The following is a 26,133-nucleotide window of genomic DNA, read 5'->3' on the forward strand; positions in this document are numbered from 1 at the left end:
GGAACCAACTCATTCTGAAAACTGCTAAATAAAGAGCAGCAATTAAACATTTAACCTTCCTTTCTTGTACAAACTGTGTCTCAAGGTTTCCAAACAGAGGAAGAGGGAAAGTGTTATTGAAAGAGGAATTCCGGCTAATAAATATTGAAAATGTGATAGAGTTAAATAAACCATTGCCCCTTTCAAATCCCTGATAAATGAATGGCTCTTGGCCCTGATCCTCAGTGACCTGCATTGTCACAAAGAAGTGGCCACTGGCCACGTGCCTCTTGCTGGAAACACCCGATGCCTCTCAGCCATGTCCTTGGTAGAAATCAAACCAGGATTGGACCCGGCCTCAGATCTGCCTGCAGCTGGCCCGACACCCAGGGCAGAACCATCTGTGCAGCGCTGCTGGGACGTCCGCAAACTCCAGAGTTGGGGAGATTCTACTGGGCAAAAATAGCCCCAGTCTTTTTAAAATGAATTGCAGAAAGAAGACAAAGAATCTGCCCCATAGACGAACTGGAGACAGACATTAAACAAACATCGTAAGACTTTATTTGGATCCCGATTGAAACTGTAAATCAGACTGTAAAAACAAAATTTAAAAAACCCAAAAAATGTGTGACAGAGAAATTTGAACATGAATTGGAGATTATGTGATGTTAAGGAATTGTTGTTCGCAGTCCTGGTAGTTTGTTGTATTTTTTTAAAAAAGTTCTTATTTTTTAAAGATGTATACTGAGATATTTATGGATGAAGTGATGTGGTCTGGGGTTAGCTTTAAAACGGCCCAGTGAGGGGGAGGGTGGGTGTGTGGATGCAGTTCATTTGGGGATGAGTGGGTAACTGGAGGCTGGGTGGGGGTGGCTGGGGCTCGGGTTCTGTGGATCCTCGTCTCTGCTTCACGGGGGGGCAGGGGGGGGGACCACTCTGCAGGATGCGAGGGTGTGTTCGAGCACAGAGCGTGGGCTGGCTGCGGCCGATGCCTAGCGGCCAGATGCTGTTTTATCATCATCACACGAACTGCACACCAGCGTCCCCAAAGCACTGCCCTCTCCTCTCGCACAGTTATCTTCGGTGACCTCATGGCTCAGACTTGCCTGCAAGGCTCCGGCGCGGCCTTGGCCTGTTGACTTCTGGGCAGACGTTCTCTCAGCGGCACTACAATGTATCTTATTTGATGATGTTTCGCTGAAAACCTGCTAGGTTCTCAAAACGTGACACAAAGTTCACAGGCTGTTTTGGAAAATGGCAACATTTGCTTCAGAAAGCCTTTAAAAACAGTCGTTCTCAATAAAGCCTTGTTCCACGCCAGCCAGGTGTATTCTTATTTTTTGCCCTGGGAAAATCCTGCGGCTCCCTTGCCAGAGGGATCGCGATGCCGTGGTATGATTCGCTCATGGAAAGAAACGGGGCCCAGGCGCAGACTTGTAGAGAGCAGATTGTGACTCAATAGAACGAAAAACTTTGGGAAAGTGAGACAGTTAGAAGTGGACTTGGACAGGTATGAGGTTCTGGGCTCCCTGTCGCTGGTGCTGTTCAAGCAGTAGCTGGCGGTGCTGCGGTGTGTGTTCCCAGGGCGGCTGGGGGCCGAGTGTGAAGGACGGCAAGCGTGCTGTCGTGCGGCCGGCATTGTGGTACAAGTGACAAGGCTGCTAGCACGGTCCAAGCTGATGCGCGGATATTTTGGGTCAGTGGATCTTGTACTGTGGTCCCATAGCAGCAGCACCGGCATAAACCTGGGAACATGGCAATACAGATTCTCTGGCCCCACCACAGCCCTATTGAATCAGGAATGCTGGGGTGGGGCCCAAATCTCTCTTCCACCAAGCCCTCTGGTGGTTCTGGTGCAGGCTGAAGTTTGCTGAGCCTGTTCTAGAAGGAGATGTCTTCCGAGGGTGGGGCTGCAGCCCTGGGCCACCTTGAGTAAATATGGGGGTGCCTGAGGGGGCTGGGGATGTGGGGAGTACTGAAGGCTCAGCAGCCTCTGGGGTCTGGGTGACCTGTCACGTACGATTTCCTGCCACCCGAGAGCCTCTCGTTCCCTGGTTGGTGCCTTTCTCCTTTCCATCCTGAGCACAGGACTGTTGGGTTTTCTCATTCATGCTCCAGAAAACCTCTGCGTGCCAGATTCCTCAGCATCTCTGCCTAGAAAATGCTTCAAGCTTCTCCGTGCAAGGCAGTGGCACATCAGTAGAAATCTTGAGGTGGAGAACATCCATCTGGAGGAGAGGTGCATGTCTTTGGAAGCAGAACTTGGCATCCTGAGCTTCCTTCTAAGTGGAAGGATTCCTCCGAGGTTTTGCTTCGGGCAGGAGCATAACCCATCTTAGGTATAAAGAAATAGTCATGTAGTTGACAATTACAAATGGACGAGGCTGTGATTATGATCATTTTAATAATGCTGTAGTGACAGGTTTATTATTTGGGGACATGAGAATTGGCAAGTTTTTGAGGTATTTCTCAAGTGAATAAAATATTCAATGATCTACAAATTTATAGATTACATTGCAGTCGATCCTTGTTATTTATAGATTTTATATTTACAAATTTGCTTACTTGATAAAATAACATTTGTAACCCCAAGATCAATAAGCAGGACATTTTGTGGTCACTTGAGGACACGAGCAGAATGGCCAGAAGTTGGACTTGGCCCGTGCACGGTCTCAGCTGACTGAGCAAGGCGACGCTCCGCCCTCCTTCAGCTCGTACTGTACACAGCTGTCCATTTCGAGGGCTGTTTAGTGCCACATTTTCCCCACCTTTGTGCTTTTGTTGGTGACCTTGCTGTTTAGAATGCCCCCCAGTGCGTTGCTGAAGTGCCGTCCAGTCCCCGAGTGCGCGGAGCCTGTGGCGTGCCTTCCAGAAAAAAGGCGTGTGTTAGAGAAGCTTCGTTCAGGCATGAGTTGCAGCGGTGTTGGCTGTGAATTCAGTGCCGCTGAATCCACAGTATGTATAAAATAAGGTGTCTTTAAGCAGAAACACACATGAAAGTAGGTTGCGTGCTGATCAGTTGATGAAAATGTGGCCAGAGGCTCGTAGGAACCAAGCTCTGTATTTCCCTGGGGGGCAGAAGCCCAGCATTGGCCGAACTGTGCGGCGACTTTATGGAACACAGCTACCTCGAATAAGGAGGTCCAGCTGTCATTGGCTGGGTATTGATTAGGGGTCTGAAAGAATCTGCACCACTGTCAAGTTGTCGCCTTTTGCCTGACCTGGCTACGTGACAGAACAGACCCCAGCCCACTTCCTGGCTGCCTCCCTGCGAGCCTGTTCTCGGACATTCTCCTACAGACCTGAGGGGCAGGGAGAAGAGAGCCCAAGGTGGGAGGATCCCTGGCGGAGGGTGTACCGCTCTTGGCTTTTGGAGTGGTAGGGAGGTAGGAAAGTAGTAAAGTAAGTAGTAGAAGGGAGGTAGGACTTGATGGCCCCTCCCCGTGGTGGAATAAGAGCTCAGACAGGACCTGGTCTCCTTCCAGGGCTCCACTGATGGCCAAGCCAGGACCTCAGCGCCCTTATTCGCCAGGTGGGGATGATGAGGGTTCCCAGCTCAGCAGGCTGCTGTGGGGATGGAGGGAGAACACGCATAAACCACGCTGCATCGTGTCCTCAGTGGCGTGAACGCAGAGTAACTGTGACCACGGTTGTTACTGGTGTGATTACGGCGGCAATGAGTGACTGCCGCTTGCGCGTCACTTGCTACAGACTTGCTTGCACAGCCAGCCAGAACTTGCCGCCTAAACTGATCAGAACTTTACAGGAGGTTATTGAAATATCAGTTAACTTGTGGAATCCCGAAACATTCACTGTAGCATTCATTCCCTTGTGTCTGACAACAGGTGAAAGTAGCCGTCTGTCACTGATGTGCCCCCCGCCCTGTCTGTGAGTTTGGTCCAGGGACTGGGTTCTGCGTCCTGCTTTTACATAATGAACATCCACAGCGAACCCACTTGGTTCTCCTCGAAGCGCAATGAAGCTTAAAGGTACTTATGGAATGATCTGAGCATAGGAATCCTCTGGACCCCCCTTTTTTTAACAGCTGCCTTACATAAGTGTGATTAAATAGTTTTAGTGACTGTGCCTTTCTCAAGGCTCTTGAACACATTGACATCAGCGTTCATAGCAACAACGGATCTCTTTTTTTATCACCACATGTCGTTGGTTTCTGCAGCATTTCATTAAACTCGATACAACTGGCGTAAGCAGGTTTACGAGCAGACTCAGGGATCACTGGTGAGCTTTTAAGTCACAGAGTAAACAGAGTATGGGCTTGTGGAGCGCAGCCGGCTGGCTCGGGGTGCCGTGTGCTCTGGGGAGCAGCCGTCTGCCTCCAGAGTGAACGGGGCGTCCAGCACATCAGTGGGTGGCGGGAAGCCTGCAGAGCAGTTTTGGAGTGACCTCATTTATTTGGTTCTTGGAGGGCAAGACGGAGTTTGATTCCAGTCAGTAAAGCAGACTGATTACTCAGCAGACTCAAATGCTAATGCAGCTTTTGTAAATCCTCCAGCCTCGGCTCACCTTACTCATTCACATGTGCCTGTCCTTTCTGCATGTTCTACATTCCTGGACAGTCAGCATTTCATTCTGCAGTCACCATCTTATGTTTACACGCCTCCCCCCTTCTCTCTCTCTCTGTCCCCCTTTGCCTTTTCTCTCTGTCCCGCTGTAAGCTTCCCGAACGTGGGAAATAGACTCTTTCATGGTTTTTCAACTCCAGCATTTCCAGTGGGGCTATACACATAGCAAGTGCTGGAAAAAAATATTGTTGAAGTTAATTGTTCAATAAATTACCTTCCTCATGGAGGCATCTGTAGACTCTGTGATATTAAATTATATGACGCACATAAAACCTCCTGTGACAGTCTCTGATTTAGCATACATCCTCAATCAACTTTATTAGAATTTACTGGGTGGAGGAAGAGCTGAAACTGGTTGGGTGTCCTGTGTCTGCCACTCCTGTGTTCCTCCTCCAGTATTTTGTGACGTCTGTCAAACGGTCCAATCTTCCTAATTACATTAACCGGTTTCACTTACAGGGTCGTTTTCTCCTAGCGCCCCCTCCTCCGCTTTAAACATACATTCAGGAAGGGGAAGACGACCTTTCACATGGGGGTCAGGGGCCATCTGTGCCCCCTTGCTCTGGTCAGCTGCACACAGTCAGCCCTCGCTTCTGGGGGGAGAGGGTGAGGCCAGGGGCGAGCTGGGCAGTGGCCGGCACCTCTGGGCCACCGGCTCATCCTGGGAGCCCAGGGTCCCCTTGGCAGCAGTTTCTTTCAAACCACGACCAGGCTTCTCAGCCGTCAGATGGTGTCCTAGGCAAATCCGGCTGCCCCAACAAAGTGCCACAGCCTGGGTGGCTTCAACAACAGCTGGTTCTTTCTCACAGTCCTGGAAGCTGGGAGTCCGTGGTCCAGGTGTGGGCAGGGCTGGGTCTCCTGAGGCCTCGCTCCTTGGCCTGCAGACGGCCATCTTCTTGTTGTGTCCTCACGTGGTCCTCCCCTCCGTGTGTGTCTGTGTCCTCATCTCCTCTTAATATAAGGATGCCAGTAAGATCGGATCGGACCCACCCAAAGGACTTCCTCTGAGCCAGATTACCCCTGTGAAGACCCTGTCTCCAGGCGCTGTCACAGTCTGAGGTCGTGGGGGTTAGGACTTCAACATCCCAATGTTTGAGGGAATTAGCAGTTCAGTCCATGGCCCACGGTACCGGGCGCTGTCATTCTTCAGGCGGGAGGGGAATGGTGCCGCGTCTGCCCGGTTCTGAGGGCCATACATCATAATCTTGAAGTTATGGTCTTGATCATGGGAAATGCTGTATAATATTATGACGAGTGCTCCCATCCACTCCCCTGTCCCCCCAACCCCCCCATCAATCCATTCAGTTTGTGAGTATTCGTGGCCTACAAGACGCTACAAGTCCTTCAACTTTGACAAGACAGTTTCGTTTGGGGAAGGGGATCAGATATACTCAAACAGAAAAAACGGGGTGGGCTTCACCTTTCGGATGTTTCCTCTGCTCCGGGGTGATGTGTTTGGTCCTGGAGGTCCCAAGACTTTCTAGAAGTTCTAGTGATGTGGACCCCAAAGCAAATTGCACCTCTGGGTGTTTATCCTGAGGCAGCCACAAGGGATGTTGAGCATTTCGGACTATAGAGTGATTCTCACAGTGTCATTCGTAACGGTGGAAATGGGAGACCGGGTGACATTCAGATACAGGGGCGTTCTGTTCCACTGGGCAGTTTGGCACCACACCACTGTTAAAAATTACAGCGCAGGAGAAAATTCAATGATACAGACATGCAACACCATTTGGCTTTTGAATACGTATGTGTGGAAAAGTCCGGAGGGCTCCGTCCGTGCGGCTGATGTTGGCCATCTTGGGCTGTGGGAGGGAGGGGGAGGCAGATTCCACCGGCTTCTTTTTGTAGGAGTCTACTTTTTAAAATTTTCCACAACAAAATAACTTTTATCATAAGAAGGAAAGTGAGTACTTGTTTTTTAAAAAGTCCCAGCAAGTTCTCGGAGCCAGCCCCCCAGTGACAGGTGGGACCCTGGTCTGCAGCCACAGGGGGCTGCACAGGGCTCCTCAGAGGGCCTGTGTCCCTGTGCCCTGCCTGGGGTCTGGCTCCGGCGCCATCATCGTGTGCCTATAGGAGGGGACGGGGGACGGCTCACTCCGCATGCACAGGCTTCCTTGCGGGCGGCTTTTGCTCGCTAGAGATGGCCCGAGCAGTCCTGCTGTCCACTGCTCATCTCAGTGCAGACTGAGATTCTATTATTTTCAGATCCAGTTTGCACTGGACATCTGACGTCTCTGAGAATAGAAAGGGGGAAGAAAAGGTTGGGGCTTTTAAGAGGCACCTGGGCCACTGACCTGGGAGGCACTCTCAGATTGAAGGCGCAGGGTTTAGAGGACACATCTGACACCTGATCTTAATGTGATGTGAGGTGCCCAGGGCTCAGCTGGTGGTGTCACCCTTTGGCAGAGCTCCAGGTGACCTTCCCACAGGCACGTGTGTGGGGCTGGTGCTGATCTTGGGCAATTGTGGCTTCTGGTGACAAACCAGGTGAGCTTGGACCAGGTCAGTTAGATGCTGAGAATGTTATTTCTACACCTGCCAAAATGGAACATTTCGGTGAGGAATTGAGTAAGATCACTGTGTGATTTTTGTGTGATATACACGTGGTGTACCTGGTGTATTGGCATTATTTTGGGATGAGACTCATTGTGTTGCTGGGTCTCAGCTCTGATCCGAGAAGATGTGTTTCCTGATGTTTATCTTTGTGTCCAGTGCTGTGTCCTCTGCTCAGAGTCTTCCGATCGGCCCTTTCTGTTGTCAGGACAGGGTGGACAAGAGTCGCAGTCAGGGCTCCCTGGGCACAAAAGCCAGCACTAGTCGTAGAAACCAACAGGATGTCTCAGGATAAGCTTCTGTTTGTGGGCTGCTCGGAGCAAATGCTGTGCTCCTCATGACACTCTGGGTCTGTGTTAGTGTCCCGCTTTCTGTAGCCGAGGACACTGACTGGACAGGGCCCACTGTGCAGCCCAGAGCACCCTGCTGGTGGAGACAGAGCTGGGATTTGAGCTGGGTCTCCTGCCTCTGGGTCCTTCCCTGTGGTCTTTGCACTGTGTTCCACTGCCTCTGCAGAAAGGAGGGGGCAGTGGCAGATGAATTGGGGGTGCTGTTTTGGGTGGTGGCTGGAGGGGGATGATTTTGAGCTCCCTAGAAGTAAGAAACCATTCTAGGTTCTTGAGTGGCAGAAAACCATGATGGTGAAAATAAAAAGGAACATGAATTGGGGAGCGGCCACTTCGGGGCTGTTGAAGCTGTTCTGGGTGAGAAGGGCCTGTCCCTGGGGGAGTTTGCTGAGCGGCTCCCGAGCACGTGGGGCGCACATGCCAGCTTTGTCTTCAGTGGCCTCACGCAGTTGACGTCGAATCCACCGCAACGGAGATGTTTTTGCTGCAGGAATGGGCAGGGGCTGCAGATGAAGGTGGTTGGCTTTTCTTCTTGACGCTTTATTTCCTGTAGCGTCTGTTGTTAAGCTTTTGCCAGGACATCTCCAGGGAGCATGACATTGGGAGGAATTGGGCCCACATTGCATATTTTAAGAGACATCTTCATAAAGAAGGGTGAGACTGTCATTTTCTTAAAAGAAAGGAGGTAAGCAGGAGAAAAGGGGAGAAAGTCACTGGTGCTGACTTGTCCTTCACAGTGGGTGTCCTTGGAAGATGGTCTCATTAGTGTCATTCACTGATTGCCGTAACTTCTTGAAAGAGCTGTCAAACACCCGAGGAAGAAGAGTTGAAAGAATCCTTGAGGAACTCTGACCCATCATTGCCTGGGGTGGTTTTTACTCTCAGAGTGTCAGATCTGGGGAGGAGCTGGCCGGAGGGGAGCCGCGGGCACAGGTGCGGTGTGTGTCCTGTGGGCCACGTTGCGTGGTGAGGACATACCGAGTGCCAGACCCGGTGTTAGGCACTTTGCGTGCATCGTCCCATTTGATCTCCCAGCACTGTGCGTCACATGCCCCCACCGTCCTCATTTCGCAAGTGCCGAAACAGGCTTCTGGAGGTCAAATACCAGTGGCATGCTGGTAAATGTTTAGCAAAGACTTTCCGGGGAAAAACCCTGTCTTGCAGTGTTTGCTGATTTCCGTGGTGTAAATACTCCATTGCTGATTTCAACCTCCCCACCTGACGCCGGGGAACCTGGGGCTGGGGGAGGGGTGCACACGTGGCCCCCGGAGCCCGTCAGAGCTGCTGCTGCTGCCCCACGGCTGTGGTCAAGGCCAGCAGCTTCTGTGCTTGTGCCTGACTCGTCCACCCACCTGCCCTGCGTTCCCCTTCGATTACTCTTGCTGCTGCCACCACTACAGCTTGTTAATAAAAACACAGTTGGGATCCTGTCGCCGCCCGCTGCAGAACCTCTGGAGGGCACCTTCAGAAGCAACGTTAATTCATCCTCTAGCGCTTGGGCTCCGTGAGCTGTGACTTGAGCCCCTTTCTCTTGCACCCCGTGGACATGGCACTTGCCTCTGCGTCGCGCCCCCCACTGCTCCACCCAGAGCACGCAGTGTGCGTCCTTCAGTCCCCTGCCCAGACTTGCTCTGGAGGAATTCTCCCCTTCCGCCCTGGCCCCGAGCACCCACTCTGTATCAGACACCCCTCACTCCTCCCAGCATCTCTAAGAACTGCCCTGAGGCATCCCCCAAGTGGCTGCTGTGTCTACAGCTGGAGCTGAGCTCTGCTTCCCCCGTGCTGTGGCCTGTCACCGGCACCTCCGGCACTGCCTCCTGTCACTTTCACGGGGTCTTAAATGTGTGTCTGCCCTACGCCTTCGGCAGGATTTGTCTCCTCATCCCTCCTGTCACACTCACATTCTCCCCATGGTGCCTGAAATGGAGCTGACCCTCCTGTAAGCCTTTGTCTGCATTCGCGGACATGAACGGTAAGCGGGAAGGTGTCTGAACAGGTTGGAGATACAGGAAATTATCTCCAAGGGGCTCGCCCTACAGAGCTTGCCGTGCCCGGCGGTACGACTGCCATCGCTGAGGGTCTCAAGTGTCCTGTGTGTCCCGGCATCGGGGACAGCCTCCAGTGACATGAACTGAAGGCCTGCCCCTGCCAGGCTCCAGGCACTGAGCGTGTGTGGGAGGGTTGGGGGTGCTATGAGAACGTGTGAAATTATTTTTCTGTCTTACCACCTGTGCTTTTCGTGTTGTCTTTTTGTCTAGAAGTTGGAAGATTGGTCCTATTATAAGTACGGGTTGCTGCCTCTCTCGTAGTCGTTGGTATTAAGACATGACAAAAAACTGGGCCCTTGGATTAGAGGGTCAGCCCTGAGCAGCCCGGGCATAAGCGGGGCCATCCGACCCAGCCGGTGCCTCCTGCACCCGCGGGATGCAGGGCCAGCGTCTGCAGCAGCCTTGCTGGGAGGGAGTGACTGCCTGCTGCCTCCCCACCCGGCCCTGCCTGTGCCCAGGGAAGCACGCCCGCCTCCCCCAGAGCCGTGCCGGCTGCTGCATCTCCACCCTGAGCCTCCCAGACCTCAGGGGTCCGGGGGCATGGAAGGGAGCCTTCCTCTCTGCTGAGCAAGCCAAGCTCAGACTGGACTTCTCGCGGTCCGCCCTCCGAGCGCCCAGCCCCTTCCCTCATTCCCATGAACACACCCTGGCGCTATTGGGAGGCCCCAGCTCCAGTGACGCCCCTGCCTGTCTGCAGAACTGGCAGCCGAAAGCCCAGCCGAGCCTGGTTTTGTTCAGAGCCTGCCCGGAGCAGATGCTCGTGGACCGTTGCTGGGTGAACGTGAGGGGCCTGGCACCCCTTGGGGGGCTGGCGTGCAGGGCTGCTTGGAGCCCTGTCTGCTTGTTCCTCCCAGGTCGTCCTGTGAATCTGAGTATTCCAGGCTGAGTTCCAAGTCCAGGCTGCACTGTCTGCGTCATACCGTCCGTTCACTCTTCATTCTAAAGGAAAGGCCCTGCTGTGCCTTCCTGGGGCCAAGGAAGGTGCCGTCCTGGCCTGAATCATGTGAGTTTCAAGACCACCCTCTTGGTGTTCTCTGGGTATCCCCTTCACTCATCGGGGCAGGCCAGCTGGGGGTACCAGGCGCTTCCTCGGCCTCCTGAGCGCTGTGCTCCGGGACAGCTGGCTGTGGGGCCCGGGCCTGCATCTGTGGCCCTTGTTCGCCAGCGTCTGGGTCTCTGACCTCCTCGGAGGCTTTGCGGCCCCCTCGCCCTGACATGCCACATAGACAGGACCTGGTGTCTGCCCGTTCGGGATTTGGTGGGGCCGTCGCAGCGGGGTGCCTGTGCTCTGCCCCGCAGGGCTGGCCTCCGACTCTCTGCAGGGCGATCTGCTTGGATGTCAGGGAAGGACAGGCCGAGGCCTGCAGGGCACACCGGAGGGTGGGCTCAGCTCCAGCACAGAGCTTTCCGACGGCCGGGGAGGCCAGATACTAACACACAGCTGCAAACGTTCTCTGCCTTCAAAGGGAAGCTGCCGCCTCTGGAGCTGCCCTCGGTGCCGTGCTCACCTGGGGCTGGCCAAGCTCCTAACTGGCCACCACCGGCAGTTGAGGACATTCCTGTTGGGAGTGTTTGTGGGGGGGAGCTGGGGGCCCAGGGCTTGGCCCGTTTTCTGCCACCGTGAAATAAGGAGTAAACTGGGCTGTCCTCAGGGTGCCATAGTCTGCCCGGCTGCCGCCCTCCAGAGCGCTCTTCCGCGTTTGTAGTGCAGGGGTTGGGCTGGAACCAAAGCCCAGAGCCTTCCCTCCGTGGGCAGGCTGCAGAGGGTGAGCAGTGCTGGGTCTTGGTGCATCCCTGGCATCTGCTTGGTCCCGCAGGGATCCTGGGAGGCTGGTGTTATGTGCCCATTTCACAGAGGTGGAAGCCAGTGCTCAGCAGAGGTAAAAGTCCTGTTTGGCGTCTCTCAGTCTGACGACTGTGGCCGGTGAAGGGGCAGGTGGTCCTGTTTCGAGCCCACCCTCACTGGTCTGCCTGCCCCTGCCATCCTGAGGTGCTGAGCCGGCCCGAGCAGGGTGACGCGGCTGATCGTTAGCTCAGGGCCCCCCTTCGTGTCCTTCCTGGAAGGAGACACCACCTGCCCCCATGGAGCAGGTGCCCCCGGACACTGTGCCCAGTGATGGGGTTGTGGGGGCCTCCCCTCCGCACCTCCCTGTGGTCTTTTCTACGTGAAAAAATGTTTTTGTTATGAAATAGTTGATGAAAATAAGAGAACATAAGTACACGTAAGACGTCATCATAGGAGTGCACACAAATCTCCCTGCCAACTTAAGGGCTGAGACTGACTGTGCAGTCCCCAGATGCAGTGGAACAGCTGCGGTGTGTGGGCCTGGCGCTGAGGACACGGGCTGGTCTGGGCTGGCCACCCCTCCGCTCCCAGCTCCCAGCGCTCAGTGACCGATTAAACCAGCCTCAGGCAAGCCGGGGGCCTTTGAAGTCCTGTGTCACCAAGATCTGACCAGGAGTGTCCAGCCTCCATCTCCCTTTTTGTTTTGGCCTCCAGGAACTCAGAACCAGTTCTTCGAGCACCTGGCTGTTCTGCAAGCCCCTTTCTATCTCTCTGGCCCGGCCACGCTGTCTTTGACCCTGTTTTTGTGTGTTTGTTTCTTCCCCACCCGCCCCCAGAATTTTATGTGCAGACACACATTTTAGTTACATAATTTGCTTTTGTACAGTTTGAGTCAAAGTTGTAAGTGTGCCCTTCGGCCAGCAGCGTGCATTGTGCATTGTGCCCACCAGGTGTGACTTTACCCCTCCCCTCCGCCCCCCGCCCACCTACTAGAATTCCCTCGAGTTTTACTTCCATATGTGCACATAAGTGCTGATCGCTTAGTTCCAGTTTAATGTTCAGTATGTGTGGTGTTTGTTTTTCCATTCTTGCGATACTTCACTTAGAAGGGTTTATTTCTTGGTTTGGTTTTTGCGTTAAAATTTTTGTTTAATTATATTGAATTCATTTGATGAGTCATCTCCAATTCTATTTGGAATGAGGTAGAACAAAAATGCACTAAGGAAGGAAGGATGGAGGGACAGAGGGAGGGGTGGGAGGAAGCAGGGTGGGTGGGCACCGGGCGCCTGCCATCTGGGATACAGAGGGGGGTGCCTGCCCCCACGGGAACTCACAGCCGGTTTTGTCTCCCAGGGGAACTTTTGAGAAGCTGCTTCTGTGCCTGGCGTTTCTGACCGCTGTGGAGGGCGGGTCTCCCTGGAGGCCGGGTCTGGGCCGGTCCCCAGGAGGGCACAGCCAGCTCAGCTTCCTGGTCATACGGCTCTCCCGGAGAGCGCCGCTCTTGTTCCTGTCCCCGCGGGCCCTTGGCAGGCTGGCTGTCAGCCCAGGCAGACCTGGTCCTGTGAGCTCCGTGCGAGCATGGTGCTCACCTGGGGGCCAGGCACACCTGCCCGCTGCCCCTGGCTGTGCCCTGGAGACTCCCGTGCCCGCCGGGGCACTCCCACCTGCTGAGCTGCTCCAGCTGCCTCCCTCATGCCCAGAGCGGAGACGTTAGCAGGAGGAGGGGTGCCTTTGACTGAAAAGCAGGGAAGCAGCCGTGCAGAGGGAGGAGCTGCTTCTGGAAGGGAGAAGCAGCCCGGGCCACGCAGCCCTGCACAGGCCCAGCACAGTAAGTTCCCGACTCCCCGCCGTGCGGCCTCTCCCCAGGCTGGCACTGAGCGCTCTGTCCCTGGCCGCCCTCCTGTTGGCTCCCGCACGGGCTGCTTTGCGGCTAAGCGGCGTTCCGTGTTGCGTTTACCCCGCGCCTGGGTGCTGCAGATACGTGACGGGCCCTCACACTGCTCCCCGAGGGCCGCGCTTCTGAGGCCCCTCTGCCCTGCCTGCCCCTTGGGAAGTGTATTGCGAGAAGAGCAAAGGGGAGCGTCAGACTTTATTGTAAACCACACGTCGTCCCCTGTCACTGCCTGCCTCTCACCTCTCCCCAGTTGCTTCTTTTCCTCCGTCTCCTCCTTCCATATGGTTCTGAACCAGGCGCAGCTCCTGGCCGGGGAGGCAGGATTCTGCAAACAGTTGGTTACAAATAAACATAGACATGATCTCGGTCTGAATGAGACATTGTTTCTCATGTTCAAACACTGAGGGCAAAATGATGCTATCTCAGTTTCCCAGCCTCCGTCAGGTGGTCAGGTGTGTTTGATTTGGCAATTCCTGATGATTGCCGCTCACGTTTAAAGGAAAATATTAAGCATTGGCAATGCTTATAATTAATCTGTTTCCAGTATTCTAGTTCTGTAAGGGAAAAATGTCTTGTTAACTGTGTGACTTTGGGAAAATCACTTACCCTCTCTGAGCCTTGTTCCTCCTGCTGTTAAGTAGGCGCTGTCACAGCTAGTTTTATGAGGAAACTTGTGAGGAAAATGTGTTTCAGGGTCCCGGCACAGGACTGGCACACAAATAAAATGATGGAATAATATTTATTTGGCACTTATCACTGGCCAGGCACCATTCTAACCCTTTTACGTCTTCCTTTATTTAATCCTGGCAACAATGCTGCTGTTATCTCTCCATTTCAGATGGAGAAACTGAGTCACAGCGAGGGTCCAGCAGTGGAGCTGGCCTCAGCCCGGGCACGAGTGCTCTAAGCGTGTGAGCTCACCCCCAGCCCTGCACGCCAGGTGGTGGAGGAATGAACAAATGAATGTCTTAAGTTTGTCGACTGAACGTGTTTGGTTGTTGCCTTTGAAAAAGGCTTTAAATGTATTTTTTCTCTGTTTGCACAGGGGAAACAAAACAGAATGTGCAGAGGTGTCCCAGCCCGGTTCCTTTAATCGTCCTAACCCCGTCCCCAGCCCAGCAGCTGTGATCTGTGTGCGCGTCACCAGGCCCCGCGCAGTCCTGCTTCCTTGTGGATTTGGCAGCAGCTGTGGTTCTGTTTCACAGAGCTGTTTACGCTGCGGGTTTTCAGTGCTGATCAGGCCACCAGAACAATGCAGGGGCCCTGGCGATGCCGGGGAAGCTGGTGTTCTGCACGCCCAGGCCTGGCTGAGACTCCTAGCAGGGCATCCACGAAAGGGCGTCCTTTACTCACTCTTCACTAAAAGCCAGTGAGGATGAGGAGGGGTGGGAAGTGGCTCCTGTTTCCGTAGCCTGCTCTGGCTCAGGGCTCCGGGTGAGCAGGAGCGAGAGCCGGTGTTGGCTGGTGCTTCTCGGGCCGGCCCGGGCTGGGCCCAGCGGCCTGCGGAGAGTGGAGACCTGCTCCCTGCCAGGGGCAGGGGTCCTCCAGGGCAAGGGGGTACACACGTCTGCTCCAGGCTCCTTGTCCTAAGGAGGCCCGGATGCTAAGGAGACTGCTTCTCGAAGGGTAGCCTTGGGGAATTACAGGAGAAAGTGCTTGCAGGAACACGTGTTACTGTAGCCAGCACCTGGGTAGGCGCAGGATACTGGGCCCAGCTCAGTCAACCAGAGAAACCCACAGCCACGGGGATCCAAGCCACACCGCCAGCATCTACTGAGCTGCCGCAAGTTGGTGCTTAGGCACATCGCTGTTCAGTGGGGGACGTCTTCCTCCATAAGCCCCCGGTTTCCTTTCTGCCACGTGTTATACTCGGGAAGGGGCAGATGCTAATGCTTTTCATCCTGCTCTTCTTTTAGGTAGGTCTGTTAAAGTCACTTAAGTACCTTGATTTTTTTGTTACCCTAAAACTAAAGCTACCTAGATGTCTGTCACCGAAGTGTAAAAGAAGTATCCTCATGTGCCTTACAACAGCCAGATGACTCCTTAGACACTTTGGGGTCGGTGGTTCATTTCTTCCTTTCTTCCTCTCGTGGACTGCTGTGCTCTGTGGCTGCTGCATCCAGGGCGGTGCCCTGAGGGCTGGAGCTGCATCTGGGGGCTGGACCAGCGCCCCTCTGCCTGCTCTGCATGGCGGGCATGGAGAACTCAGGCAAGACTCCACACAACTGGTTCTTTCCATGCAGTTGCAGTCAGCGCAGTAAAGAAGACCAAGGTAAATAGGAGCATAAAGACAGGGCCTCATGCAGGTGAGGCCGGGAGGTCAGGCACCACTCTGCTGGGGAGGTGCCATCCGAGCTGAGAGTCCTAGGAGTTAACCAGGTGGAGCTTGGATACGTGAGTGGGGAATAGTTCAGGCTGTGCGTGGTATGTGCAAGGGCCCTGGGGCAGGAGGAGTGACGTGTGTGAGGCAGGGACAGGGCATGTAGGAGGCACAAGAGGAGGCAGGGGCCAGCTCACCCAGGGCTCTGTGGGGCCGAGTACAAGCCCTTCACCCCACAGCTGTGGGATGTCAGTGAAGGACTCTCCATTCGGAACTCTACCCTAGCATTAGCCGCACAGTGTAGGCTTGGTTTGCTGCAGGCAAGCTGTCTGCTCCAGACTGCCCTCCCTCTGTGGGCACACGCCCCATGCCAGGCCCACAGAGCGTGTGTGACACGTGCTGTTGCATCTGCAGGATGAAGCTCCCAGCCCCACCCCCGCTCCTCCACAGCCTACTGACTGCTTTAGGACACTTCCTCCTGCCTTCTCTTTCCTGTGACGATATCTGATAGATTCCCAGAGAATATGCCGTAGATGCCGGGGATGCATTTGCCCTGTGCCAGGCCTGCACTGCTTTTATTTCCACAATCAACATATGGAGAAGGTTGCTGTAATTATTTGCCCATTTTATGGATGAGGAGGCTGAGGCACAGAGGGTGAGGTGCGTGCCGATGGTCACACAGCTCGTGAGTGGTGGGACACGGATGCAAACCCGGGCTTATGGCTCCAGGTCGCAGGCGCCTCATCACTTGTTCTACCACCGTGTCTGCTATGCCAGGTGGCCCTGCTCTCTAAGGGCCGGGGGTCTGTGTGGTATGTGGTTTCTGGAGGGAAGCTGCTGTGGTCTGGGTCACTGGGGGACTGGAGGCAGCTGATCCTGGCCCTGTGTCCGCAGGCCGTCCCCAGATGGCCCCGCACTCACGGCCTTCAGGGTTGGATGGGACTCCAGGAGGCCCCTGGAGGGTGGGTGTGGTTGAATGGCGTGGGTGGTTGGGTCTGGCCCCACTGCCCACCTGTGGTGTGTCCGGGGCATGCTCTGAGTATCTTCAGCAGGTGGTCCTCCCGGCCCTGCCTGGGCACTCAGGGCCACCAGGACTTGCTCCTGTATCATTCTCATGTTAGATTTTCTTTGAAGCATCGCTTTTCACAGGAGGGTATGGGAAGCACATGGGATGCTGCGCTAGATGGCTGTTGGGAACCCAGAACCTCAGCTGAGACAGACTGTTCTCCTTCTTGGCCTGAACGCTGGTAACTTAGGTGTGATGACAGCACTCTGGTCACACAGGTGTCTTTTCTGTGAAATGAAGGTAGTAGGTAGCCCACAGTACTTTTTGCTTCTTGCAGTAAGATTTTCAGGGTGTTTGTCTCAAGCACCGTATTGACTACACCCTCATGCCTTAAAAAGCACTGGAACACCGTGTCCACTAATAATAGTTGGCATCCTGCTGACGAAGCACAGGTTTGGGTCAGGATTCAAGGCAGTGTAGGACGTTTGACGAGCAAAGGTTTTGGAGTCATCCTGGCGTGGCTCCAACCCCAGCTGCTGGGCCATGCCGTGTGACTTTGGGCCCGTCACGCCGTGTGATTAGAGTGTTTCATGCTTCCTGCTGGGGCTCGGGGCAGGTGGCCGTTGGGATTCCCCCAGCCCCAGTGTCACTGGCTTTGAGCTTCTCCTGCCTGGCCGGCACTTACCTGTCCGAGCTCGCGGTGTTTTAGCTGTGCAGTGGAGACTCGCATCCCTTCATTCCTCCCTCGCAGTTGCCAAACCCCAAACAGTGACTTCCCCAGGGAAGGGCGCTGCTGTGCGGTTCAACGTGGACGTGCCCATAATAACAGCCAGCCCAAGGCGAGGTGAAAATCTACAGTGAGCAAGGCTGCCTTGTCGTTAGCATCAGGCAGGCACCGGACGTTTTTATCTGTATTCCGTGAACAGCCTCACAAGGGGGACATCATTGTCCCATTCGACAGGTGGGCCCATGGATGCCCTGGCCCAAGAGTCTACAACTGGCGGGTGGTGGGACTCGTGACCATACCCAGGTCTACCTGATGGAAGCTTTTGATTTGTCAAAATAATCAGTCAAAAAGGACATAGGTAAAAACAAAACGAAATTCCCACTAGAGTTGGGCTGTCCTTGATGACAAGCTGGCCCCAAAGCTCACCTGCCTGTCAGATCCTCACCTACAGAGAGGTGCAGGAAGGAGCTGGGAGCCCACCCCACCCCGGGGTACCAGAAAGTCTTCCTGGGGCTGCGTGAACTCCCTGGGAAGTTTTGTTGCAGAGGGGATGGTGCCCCCGCCCTCCACCCCACGGCCCAGGTGCCCGCCATGTGCCCCCCATGGGTGAGTGCCATCGACCCTCACGGATGCTTTTGGGGAGTGTGTGCCCCTGCGTGTTCCTGCCGGGTGGCAGCTGATGGCTGTTGAGGTCACAGCCAAGGGTGCAGCTCCGGTGAATGCTGCTTTGGAAATGCTCTTTGGCAGTCGCCCCCGGGGAGTTTCCAGTGACCTTTTCACTCCCCAGAGTCCCCGGGCCCCCCCACCCTTCCCTGCATCACCTGTTGTGCTTGGCTGTCCCCCAGGCCTGCTCCCAGGTGTGCAGAGAGACTGTCTGAACCCCAGGCCATCGTGCTGACTGGGTCGGCCCTTCCGAGAAAGGAGCTCTAGTTGCCAATGGAAAACATTGTTCCTCTGGAGATATTTGCGCTGGTATCACCAAATGTTCTAGAGCTACCCTGCTGCTCTTGGCAAGCGGCACGCTAGGAGGAGGATGTGCGGGGGTGGTGCTGTAGGAGGGCACCGCGGGGCACTGTGCGCGGCAGGTGTTCCCTGGAGTGCTAACCCGGGGTGAGGCAGGGACGTGAGCACTGTCCTGGAAAGAGGCGGGAGATGAGGCTGAGGCGGGTAGAGGGTCTTCCCAAGGCTGCAGGTACAAGGTAGAGCCTGAATTTGGGCCCGGACAGTCCGACACGGAGCCCATGTGCTTTGCCGTAAGTTTAGTCTAGTTTCTCCCAAGGAAAGGTGTCCTCACGTTCCTGCTGTCCAGTCTGTGTGCCCCCACCCTGTGTGTAACATACTACCAAGTGTCTGGTTTAATGTCATGAACTGTGTGTCGACCCACGAAATCTCGTGGTTGACAAGTGGTCATTGTCCCCTCTAGAGAGATGTCCACGTGGGCTTCTATCCCACAGCTGCAAATTGCTATTGCTACATTTGTTTCAAATAATAACAAAGAACCTCTTTAGCAAAATAAATCAATATTAATAATTTCAAAAAGTATGCTGAGCCAGAGAGCCCCTCTGGGCAGTTCATCTAGTCCTTTATCTGAGGGACACTCTTCACTTGTCACTCATGGACTCATGGAGTCCGGGGCTAGGATGGCCTCCAGGCGCTGGGTCCACAGCTGTCATTTTACCGGAAGGGACGACCAGGGAAGTTAGTGACCTCATTGGAGCCTGCCGGGCCACTTTGTCACGGGCCAGGATGAGCTCCCAGGCCCTGCAGGGGGAAACGCCTCCGTGGAACAGCACGGCCCGGACGGGGCGGTCTCTGCCGTTTTCCTTTTGCTGTTTAACCTTAACCACACATTCTGCCGGTGGCTCGTCCCTTTTCCCTTCTTTTCTCTTAGTGCGTGTGGGAGTCGAAGGCTGTGATAAGTGCATGCCAACAGGGACACAGGTGAGGGAGGTGTGGGCTCGGCAGAGGCTGGGCGGGACACGTTGCTGCCTGGATTTTCACCCTGGAAAAGGGAAGAGAACAAAGGAAGCACCGTGTGCTCGTGTCTCGCGGGAACTCTGCTCAGCAAGGACTTGGGTTTCATCGCCCCGGTGATGGGCACAGAGCAGCACAGCACGAGCAGGCTCCCCGAGACGCGAGTGGGCAGTCCTTTCGCAAACACCGAGACACAGTGAGTTCGCAACACAAATCTGCAGCACTGGCGTCCACAAGAAGAGAGAGGTTTTTCTAGACTCACTGCAGGAGAGTAGGATTCAGGGTGTCTCAGGAGCCAGGGCCCTTCTTTAATCAACTTTCAGCAGGTTAGTTTCTCGGTCGCCCTTAAGCTGTGAAATGCATTGTGGCGTACAAGGAGGGGTTTAGATCGTGCTCTCAAGTGTAGGTATAGTCTTTACTTTCACATAAAGACTCACAGCGACATCATGTCCCTGAGTCACCTCTTGACAAGCGTGGTGTTCCAGAAACTGTCCGCTGCCCTTTCAGCTCAGTGTGGGGTTTGGCTCTTGTCTTAGTTCATGTCAGAGCAGCTGAGCGTTGGGTTCTGTCCCAGTGTATCGGGGGCCTGTCTCAGGTACATCCTCCACCTTGTTCCAGCTTTAACCCCTGAATGATTCGGGGGGATTTTGGTGCACAGCAGATCTCGGAAGCAGGCTTGGGAGTGATGGATTAGGCGGCGTTGATCTCTTTGGCACAGGGCTAGACTAGCTCCTCCAAGCGATGGTCCCTTGATGTCATCAAAGATCATCTGATTCAGAGGCTGACCAGAGGGATAGGTTATTGGCCACCTGAAAGCCGGGAGGCTGGAGAGTCCAGAGTTTTGGTGTCAGAAGGTGCTATGGCAGCCTAACTGTGGGATCCTAGACACATCTGTCTTACCCAGTCCTCCTTTCCTAGCCTGCCAGACAGGGATGGTGAGGGCTGCCGCTAGGGTTTCTGCCAGGCTCCGTGAGATGCGCCCCGGGACGTGCCGTGGGAGCTGCCCGGCACCACATGGGCTTTGGGGGTGGCCAGGCCTGTGTTTGCCGTCTGGGCAAGAGTTGTGTGGTGGTCTGGGGCTGGGGGTGCAGTGGGCTCGGGGCTCTCTGTGACCTTGAAGGACGGCCCCAAGATGCTCTGGGTCTCCCCTCAGTTTTACGTGGGTGTGGACTCACACAGAAAGTTGGCTACATGAGGGGGCCAGGCTGAGTTCCTCCTTCCTGCCCCCACTTGTGGCTGCAGAGGTGAAGGAAGGAGTTCCTGTGGCCAGTCTTGGGGTACCGTCCATGAAGCCTGTATTTCTGAACACTTCACATAAGCAACTTGTGCAATTCAATGCTCTTTCTGACTTTTACCGTCTCAGAGGCTAGGGCCTCCATGTGTTGATGACACAGTTTATAGTTTCCTCCTGTTGGCCCTGACCTTGAAAATCATGTAGTTGTATAAGTCTCTATTTTAAAAAAACTTTTGGCAATGGATGCAATTAGCATGATTTCAGGTTTTGAGTGTAGAGTTATTAAATCAAGGTGTGTAATGCTGAATTCGATTCAGAGAGTAGAGTTTGTGCATCTGTCTGTGACTGAGGAAGTGGGCCCTGGGCTCCCTCGGGGACAGCAGTGTCCTCTTGCATCTTGAGACCTTCACTCTGGACCCCCTGCCTCCAGGGCCCTGCCTGAGGGAGGGTGACACCGCACTCTCTCATGTTGGTACAAATATGAGGATTAAATGTCTTTGCCAATGCGTTATCGTAATGCTTGTGTATACGTCGTTATATGACAGTATGCTTCATGGTAAATGAAAAGCGTGACTTCGGTTCTGAAACTACAGAATACGTGCAGGAATCGGGCCCGTGAGTTCCCACATGGCATTGCTGTGTGGCATCTGCAGTCTGGGTGTGCGGTCTGGACAAGATGTAAACACACGGTCAGATCACGGGGTTCCTGTAAGACCCGGGGCCTGGCAGGTCAGACCCCTTGCCGTTTTCCCTTCAGAGGCTGCCTGAATGTGGGAGTACTGAATACTGTGGGAAGTAAGTGGAACTCTTTGTTAAGCTAAGAGTTGCTCTGTGATGGGGTTCGCTCCATTAGGATTGTATCTGTGCTGCTTTAAGTTTAGTCTTTCAAGGACAGATCGTGTGAATTAACCTAAACAGGTTTTCAGTGTGTCATTTTCTTGCTGCCTTGGGGAGTTCGTTTCAGTGCATCCAGTTTGGCCCTGGGGTTATTGTATATGGAATTCTTTTATGCACACTGACAAGTTGTCCTCTGAGGTGTTGAATCAGTTTGCACATCACCAACACTTTTAAAAAATCTTTTTGAAATTTTTAGTTTTGCAGTTCTGATAGGCAAAGGAATAATCTCGTTTCTTGGAGTTCCAGTCTGAGCTGTGGCAGGCTTGGGGGCAGGTTCAGGAGGATCAGTGGCGCAAGTGTGGAGCATCCTGTGGCTTCTCAGGCCCGGGGAGGGGGGGGCGGTGAGCGGGGAGGGGTGGCCCAGAAGTCAGGGGTGGGGAAATGGGGGCTGTACAGACCGTGGGACTTCACTGGGCCAGGTCTGCAGGGCCAGTGGCCCCAGGGTCCAGCCCCGGACCACGCTCTCCAGCACCTGGCCATGTAACTCTAGGGCATGCACTCTAATTCCTGCCCCTGTTTTGAGGCCGAGAGGAGTATCTCTGTGGTTTTGGAATTGTCACTGGGCTCTGTGTTGCTGTGATTTAAGGAAAACAGTCTGTCTTGGTGATCTCTGAAGTATCCGTAGAATTTATTTTCTGTCATTTTATGCTGAGGGAGCCCAGGTGAGCAACATCTGCCTGAGTAGGACCCCAGGTATAAGTCAGGGGTGTCGATACGTCTGAGAAGGGTGCCTGTGGGCCAACATTGACGGGGAGCAGGACTGTGGGAGGCTCTGCCCCAGCCCCCAGCTCTGGGCCTCCTGCCCGCTTTGTCACCTGGTGTCACCTGACTTGGGGTAGGAAGAGCATTCCTTGTAGGGGGATGTCTGGGTTTCTCCTCCTACCTCTGCCATCTCTTGGGAGACCTCTCACCTCTCTGCACCCCACTTTCCTCACTTCCGAAATGCTGGAGATGATTCTGACTCGTAAAGTTGCTGGACGTGTCTCCCAAGATAGCTTATCTGTGTGACCTCAGTGTATGACATAAGCCTGTCATAAGGTGCATGAACGGCCCGTGCCCGCACCACACAGGGGCGTGTAAACTGTAAAGTAATCACAACCTGAGGCTCGTCTCCCTGCTGAATAGGCTCCTAGAAAAAGAGTAGATATAGTTGAGAATTCCTGAAAGTCGTTCATTAATTGATTCTTTCAAGGAAGTAACAACAGCAATGACAGTCACAGCAGCTACTGTGGACTGAGTGTCTTCTGAGTTCGAGAGCATCTGCCAGCCTCGCCCTGACGGGAGGGTGGTTCCGATGTCCCCTTGTGGAAGCCCGTCTTGCTGCTGGCGCATGGAATTGTGTCATTTGGTGACCTGAAACACATGATGGATGTGTCACTTCTGAGCCAGCAGTGACAATGTTTGACTTACCATTTATGATTAAACTGGGACAGCTGTCACTGTTCCCTCTCGGTGGTGAATGTGCCACGTAGATTGGCAGGGAAGGACACTTCAGAATGACCCTGTTTTGTTATTTACAGGCCCCGAGGAGCTCCACGCCGTCTGCTTCCCTCTGCTGTGACAAACCGTCCAGGTGAGTGTCTGTGTGGGTCGCACATGCCTGTGTCTCTGGCTGCGGGTCAGATCCCCACGGAGAGCACTTGGACATGGTGTTGTTTTATTTTTAATTTCTTTTTTGATTTTAAATATTAGTAATCAAAGGTGAGACATATCAGGTTTATATCCATTTTCTATATGTAATCTTAGGCATCAGAAGCCCAATTGTACAAACACGTGGGATTGTCTTTCAGTAACTAATTCCATTGCCGAGGCCGGCTGTGCCAGGGCAGCTTTTGGGGGCGGGCTCCGGGCTGAGCAGAGCGCCGGTGGCAGCGCCCATGAGCAGGTGCCTGCAGGGACCACCCCCGCCAGCGCCCCGCACGCCGGTCTGTCCGGTCTGTCGGACAGTCCGTCTGTGTGCATTGCCATGGCGAAGGAGGCATGTTACTTTTCTAAAACCAGTGTTCAAAAACTCAGATTTTTAAAAATAATCAAAACCCCTTTGCATCCATGCCTGATGAATAAGGTAGAGAGAGAGAGAGAAAAAAAAAAAAAGCCTCTGGGAATTGTTTGGATCCCGATTTGAACAAATCAACTGTAAAAAATAAATTTATGATATCGGATATTTGATGTTATTATTTCTTTGTGAGGTGTGATAAGGGCATTATACATATTTTAATTAAGGAGTGTCCTTATCTCTTAGGAATCAGCACTGCAGGATTGTAAATCAGATGATATGTCTGGGGTCCCTTTAGAGCAGCCGCGCGGGGGAGCTCTGGGGTGTTGACGGGCGAGGGTGGGCCACGTGGCGGTCATCTCGACGTGGGGCGATGTGTACGTGGGGGTTTGCAAAACCACTTTTTATGGTTTTGAATATTTACAAAATTAAGAGAGAGAGAGAGAGACTCATAGTAGTAGTGAAAATAAAGCCCCAGCGCTGGTGGCAGTACTGGACGAGCACTGGAAGCTGCATCCTGTGAACCTGCTGTGTCCCTCCTCTGGCTTCCCCTCGTGGTGTCACTGCAGGGAAGCCGCAGGTGTGATGGCCCTTGTCTCGAGTCCCTGGGCACCTGGCTCCCACACAGCCAGGCCCTGCCAGGTCCTCACCTCCAGCCTGCTGGCTGTGGCCCGGCCAATTCTGCCTTCCCCCCCTCCATGTGTCTTTGTCTCACTCCTGGGTGCCTGGTCAGGCAGCCCGCCCCACCTCCATCCCCCGTGCGTGGGGCTAAGCAGGCGGGGTCCCGCAGAGCCCCCCAGAGCGCTAGGCCTTCTGATAGAAGCCAGCCCAGCTCCACTGCAGTGAATGAAGTGCCGCTTTGGTTACGCAGTGGCTGAAATTCCCCAGCTCATCCGCTCTCCAGGGTGAGCTCCTGCCTTGCTCCCTGGGCCTGTGGGTCCTCCGTGACCCAACCGGCCGCTCAGCATTCCTGTCCTTGGCCGTCCCTGCCCAAGGGGCTGCTTGCTGGTGTCTGGCAGCCATGGCCTCTGCCCACACCATCCTCCCTGCACAAAATGTGCTTCCTCCCAGCTGCCTCGTGCTGGCCCTGACACCTCGGGGCGGGTTGAGGCTCCCCTCAAGGAGTCCAGTCTCAGAGCTGCTCCTGCTCTGGTGGAACCGCCAGGAACCCTCCCACCGACACCCTGCGCCCTCATGCCTTTCTGTCCCAGCCCCTGCATCACTTCTCTGAGCTGCTTTTCTCTACGTGTTCCCCGCTAGAAGCTTGCAGTACCCAGTCATGCCCTGCAAGGAAATTGAGACTCGTGCCCTCCTGTGATTGGAAAACAGTGTAGAGAATGTAGCCGTAGATTCCTGTAGCCTGCCACTTCAGGTGCTGATGTGACAACCTGAGAAGAGGAATGTCCTCTCCCTTCCTGCTCTTTAGCCCATTGGCTGAGCAGCGCTCCCCCCATCTCTCGCAGGCCCGCCGTCCCGAGCCCCGCCATGGAGGAGGGCCACGAGCTCGACCTCACCTACATCACGGAGCGCATCATCGCCGTGTCCTTCCCCGCAGGCTGCTCGGAGGAGTCCTACCTGCGCAACCTGCAGGAAGTCACACGCATGCTCAAGTCCAAGCATGGGGACAACTACCTGGTGAGCGGTGGGGCTGGTTCTCAGCACCTGGGGTGGCCCAGGAGCCTCTGCAGTGGGTGCTGTGTGAGGAAGCAGCTCCGGAGCCTGGACTCACACAGCCATGTGTGGAGGGCGTTAGTCCTTCGCTGCTCTCTGCCACCTGCCGCAGGAGCAGTGTCATGCCTCACCATAGGTAGCTTTCAGGGACACGAGACAGCCGGCCACTGCCTCATCCTGCCCTGAGGGGGCGTCACTCGTCAGTAACGCTGGCTCCATAGTGGCTCAGGACACGGCCCCGCCAGCCACTCCTGCAGGTCTCATGTGGCATCCCTGGTATCAAAAAGCAAACTGACTTTCTTCCTGAACAGGAAATTAGGAAGACAAATTAAGTGGATGTCCAAGAAACCAGGGGCTGCCCTGGAGACCAGTAGGCAGCTCAGTTTTCAAAACACACATGTGTAGTTGGTGGCGGAGCCCCCAGTGGAGGAAAAATACAGAACAGCCTCTCACTAATTCTCACCCTCTGTTGGGGCCCCTCGTTTTTGCTTCCCAGGGTTGCTAGCCCTCCCCGTCCTCCTCTGCTGTTCTGGTCACTACTGGGGTCGAATTACAGCTCCCTAGCACCTTCTCTCTACTGCCTCCTCACCTACAGCAAGGCTGATCTGTCCCTGAAGCCAGCAAGGCTGCTGTTGTCTCCCTTGGGGATCTGTCCCCGCGACCAGACTTGGGCTGCGAGAGGTGGACCCAGGTGGCAGAGTGGGATGCGGCCCCCGTCTGACTCCAGAGCAGCCCTGGCCGAGGCCTCCTTCTCCCCCAGAAGCCCGTCCTGGCTGTGACCTGGACGTGGACAGGGAAGAGGTGTGCAGGCCCTGTCTGGTGGTCACACCTCTCATCCGGGCCCCCCTCGCCCCCAGGGCTTCCTCGTCTGTCGCAGAGGAGGTCTGCTCCATAGGACCATGGCCCTCCTTTGGGAGCCATGTGCACTGTCAGCACGTCCCCAACCCCCCTCTGGCCACCTTTCCCTTGTCCCCTGGCCCACCCTCCCCAAAGAGACCATGCAGAGGGCCCGGACAACACTGGGCTGGGTCTGGGGACAGCTCTTACCCTGACACTGTGTGGGGCCTTGTGAGGGCCAGAGTGCGCCCTGCCAAATGGCTAGGTCAAGGGTCCAC

The 26,133-nt window shown here is 54.6% G+C and overlaps 1 protein-coding gene across 5 annotated transcripts in view; it reads left to right on the forward strand.

Moving 5' to 3' along the window:
• Positions 1-26,133, forward strand: part of TNS3 (tensin 3) — a 262,359-nt gene that overhangs the window by 102,423 nt on the left and 133,803 nt on the right. For 2 of the 5 annotated variants that reach the window (XM_069461530.1, XM_069461526.1), the window contains exons 5-6: positions 22,872-22,924; positions 24,811-24,982. In XM_069461530.1, coding sequence (XP_069317631.1) covers positions 24,833-24,982 — 150 coding nt within the window. In that variant the 5' untranslated portion in view covers positions 22,872-22,924; positions 24,811-24,832. Of the gene's footprint in view, positions 1-9,419; positions 9,438-10,342; positions 10,517-12,760; positions 13,128-22,871; positions 22,925-24,810; positions 24,983-26,133 lie in introns of those variants that run through there. The other 3 variants (XM_069461529.1, XM_069461528.1, XM_069461527.1) reach the window with 3 other exon arrangements.

Source organism: Eulemur rufifrons, chromosome 29, assembly GCF_041146395.1.
Source record: "Eulemur rufifrons isolate Redbay chromosome 29, OSU_ERuf_1, whole genome shotgun sequence".
In the NCBI taxonomy this organism is placed as follows: domain Eukaryota; kingdom Metazoa; phylum Chordata; class Mammalia; order Primates; family Lemuridae; genus Eulemur; species Eulemur rufifrons.